Source organism: Seriola dumerili, unplaced genomic scaffold (assembly GCF_002260705.1).
Source record: "Seriola dumerili isolate Sdu_G_001 unplaced genomic scaffold, Sdu_1.0 BDQW01000219.1, whole genome shotgun sequence".
Classification (NCBI taxonomy): Eukaryota; Metazoa; Chordata; class Actinopteri; order Carangiformes; family Carangidae; genus Seriola; species Seriola dumerili.
In genome coordinates this window covers 8,200,985-8,204,239 of record NW_019174474.1, presented here as the reverse complement: position 1 = coordinate 8,204,239, position 3,255 = coordinate 8,200,985, and the positions used below count along the sequence as shown (strand labels likewise).

Genomic DNA, 3,255 nt, shown 5'->3' with positions numbered 1-3,255 from the left:
TCTAAAGCGCATTAATTAACCTGCTATACCTTGTTTGTTTAATCCCCCATAACCCACGCTTTAGAGGTAGGATTTTGTTACCTTTGGACAGAGCCAAGCTAGCTGTTTCCACTTATTTAGCTTTATCTTAGTTTTGCTAAGCTGAGCTAACTGCCTTCTGGCAGCAACGTCACATTAACTGTACAGTCATGAGACCGGTATCAACCTTTTCTTCTACCTATCTGCGAGAATGAAAATAAAAGCGTTTAACTATTTATTTTATTCACTAGCTATTTTACTCCTCTAGAAAATGCTTCTACACAGATTGAAGGAAAAAGGTTGGATGGGAAAAGTTAATACTATATACTTTACTTTCTGCTGTTGAAGCACCTTCGAGCAAGAATCCTAACTGCTCCAGTAGGAGCTCCTCATTGGGCATCAGTATCAAGCTGCAGGCATAAATGAGTGGAGGCTGCAGTTGTATGGAGCAGGCAAAAAAAAAAAAAATGCATCAAAATGAAATTACATTGTGTGTGTGTGTGTGTGTGTGTGTGTGTGTGTGTGTGTGTGTGTGTGTGTCTCTGTGCCTTCCTGGCGGCGTCAGCGTGAAGGATGTAGAGCCAGAGGGGGGGGCAGGATGGAGTGCTCCTGGAAGACGGTGCTGCTGCTGGTGTGCGCGTCTCTGGGGGTCCAGTACACGGCCATCCGTACCCTGAGGGACTCGCTGTCTGGACCCTGTCAGGGAGCCTACCACTGCCAGACCAGACATCACAGAGGTACGCTTCAACAGCCAGTCCAGATTGTGCCACATAGTGCTCTGCCTCACAACAAGACAGCATTGAAGTGTATATAGCTACAGGCGAGTATGGATATATGCTCATGTTTAATGCAAAAATAACGTCAATAATGAACAATTCACATATATTGTTACAACATTTGGTTCCTCAGCACCGGCAGAGGGCACATAGAGATGCCCTCATCACTTGATTGGTATATATTAGTAATATAATATTAGTTATATTTGAGCAGATCTGAGGAAAGCCTTGTGTAAAGAGATTCAGTAAAGAAACAGACAACATCAAGAATCAAGCTGCGGCACCACGCTGTGTCTGAGGCAAAAGAAAAAGGGAAGGGGATCATTAACTGAGGGAATTCCCAAGAAGTGGGGAAGATAGAGAAATGAAATATGTGTGATTCGTTTTACAATTATCCTCCAATTTATCTCCATTAATCCCCTCTCAAAGCGCAGCTGCAGCTCGCCGGCACCGAGCTCCTGTGTACAAAAGCAACATCCCCTTTGCAATCAACTCCTCATCAGCAGTAATTACACGTTAGCTATTTGCACTATATTTAGAGATCTGCCATTTCATAATGCCCCTCGATAACCACTAGCAGACAAGCATCTTACTCATGCATGTTTACCCCCTAAATTATTTAAGCTTTATTGGCTTGATTCAGTAGTTGGTTTTCTCCTGAAGTCGTGACAAAAAACTGACTTACTTTCACTTTTATGAACTGAAATCACTCTTCTTTTCCCAGAACTTGAAACTAGGAAACAGGTTGTGTAATGTGTTATTTAAAGCTGTTACTTAGCAGATTGTAAGAAAACATGATGAAACTGCTTTCAGTGTCACACAATATGAGTCAAACATGTAAAGTTTATGAAAACTGTTTTCTTTCTTCAAGACTCCAGGTGGAGGGCATTGTGCGATGACAGTTGGATGCCGGTTGAGTCGCCTCGGAAGCACATCCTGCTGTTCGCCACCACGCGCAGCGGCTCTTCCTTCACCGGGCAGCTCCTCAACCAGCACCCAGGGATCTTCTACGTGTTTGAGCCTCTCTACCACGTCCAGCAGGCCTTCACTAACTCCAGCAGCAGGCTGCGGCGGAGCCTGGACCGTCGGGCCCTGCTGGGAGCATACAGGGACCTCCTCCTCAACCTGTACACCTGCGACCTTCACTTCATGGAGAATTACATCCGTCCGGAGCCCCAGGACCACGTCACAAGTTCCTTCTTCCGTCGAAGCTCCAGCCATGCCCTCTGTTCCCCTCCTGTGTGTTTGGAGGGAGGGGATGCGGCGGCCTCTGATCCACCTGATGAAACCTGGTGTCCTAAGAAGTGTGGGGCCCTGAACCTCACTTTAGCTTCTGTTTCATGTCTGTCTAGAGGACATGTAGCTATAAAGACTGTGCGGGTCCCTGAGGTGGGGGACCTCCGAACCCTGACTGAAGATCCGCGTCTGGACCTGAAGATCATCCACCTGGTGAGGGACCCCAGGGCCATCCTCGCCTCACGCATCATGGCGTTTTCAGATCAGTTCCGTGCCTGGAAAATATGGAACGCAACCGGGCGACAGCCTCGATATGTGGACCTGTCGCAGATCACCAGCACCTGCAAGGACATGGTGGCCTCTGCAGAAACGGGCCTGCAGAGACCGGCGTGGCTGCGGGGACGCTATTTACTGGTACGCTATGAGGACCTGGCGTTCAACCCAAAGGATAAGGCCACTGAGATCTACAGGTTTGTGGGGCTGGAGATGGAGCACAGGGTGCGGATGTGGATTGCAAAGAACACCAACAGTAACGTGTCGTCTCCGTCCGAGTGGAACTACAGATACTCGACCACCAGAGACTCCAGAGCGACTGCGGAGAGCTGGAGGCTTCGGCTCGGCTTCGACATTGTGAGGACTGTGCAAAATCTGTGTAATGACACTCTGGCCCTGCTGGGATACAAGCAGGTTCACTCTGCAGCTGAGCTCAGAAACTTGTCCTATAGCTTAGTGGAACACAGGACCTTTCAACCAGCCACATGGTAGATTTGATCAAAGTTTAATGTTATTTATTTATTTATTTATTTTCTGTTGTCATAATGCTGATAAAATGAATGTAATTTATCTTATTTTTCAAGAATGCCTAAAGTAATTTAATATCACTTGCATTTTTCACTTTTTATGGTTTTGTTTCAGGTTTTAAAAAGGCCAAATTTCAAGCGTGTGTGAAGACGGAAAAGGTACTGATCCAGAATAAAGTCTATACTGCTGTATGTCTTGATTGAAAACTCTGAATCCTGATGTGAATATGATCTATGCTTTTTTTTTCATTATTCAATTCTCTCATAATTTCATTGTTTACAGATTATAAACAAGTAAAAATATCACCCCAAAGACTCCAGGATCCATTTCAGAGTAAATTTGACGTCAGACAAAAGCGTGATGATCCTGAAGGTGAGACACACAGGAAGTGAAGAGGATTTATTTGTTAATAAAAGGAGGAGAA

At 45.6% G+C, this 3,255-nt stretch overlaps 1 protein-coding gene across 1 annotated transcript; it reads left to right on the top strand.

Moving 5' to 3' along the window:
• The first annotated feature begins 616 nt into the window (after nt 1-616).
• LOC111228655 (carbohydrate sulfotransferase 1-like) lies at nt 617-2,795 on the top strand. Its single transcript, XM_022754650.1, has 2 exons — nt 617-755; nt 1,666-2,795. The coding sequence occupies exons 1-2, from the start codon at nt 617-619 to the stop codon at nt 2,793-2,795; spliced, it is 1,269 nt and encodes a 422-aa protein (XP_022610371.1).
• Nucleotides 2,796-3,255: the final 460 nt, after the last annotated feature.

Bases quoted from the DNA above. Each gene is read 5' to 3' on its own strand.
- LOC111228655 (XM_022754650.1), top strand. From the start codon at position 617: ATGGAGTGCTCCTGGAAGACGGTGCTGCTGCTGGTGTGCGCGTCTCTG. The intron at 756-1,665 runs GTACGCTTCAAC...TCTTTCTTCAAG, and splicing joins CCAGACCAGACATCACAGAG to ACTCCAGGTGGAGGGCATTG.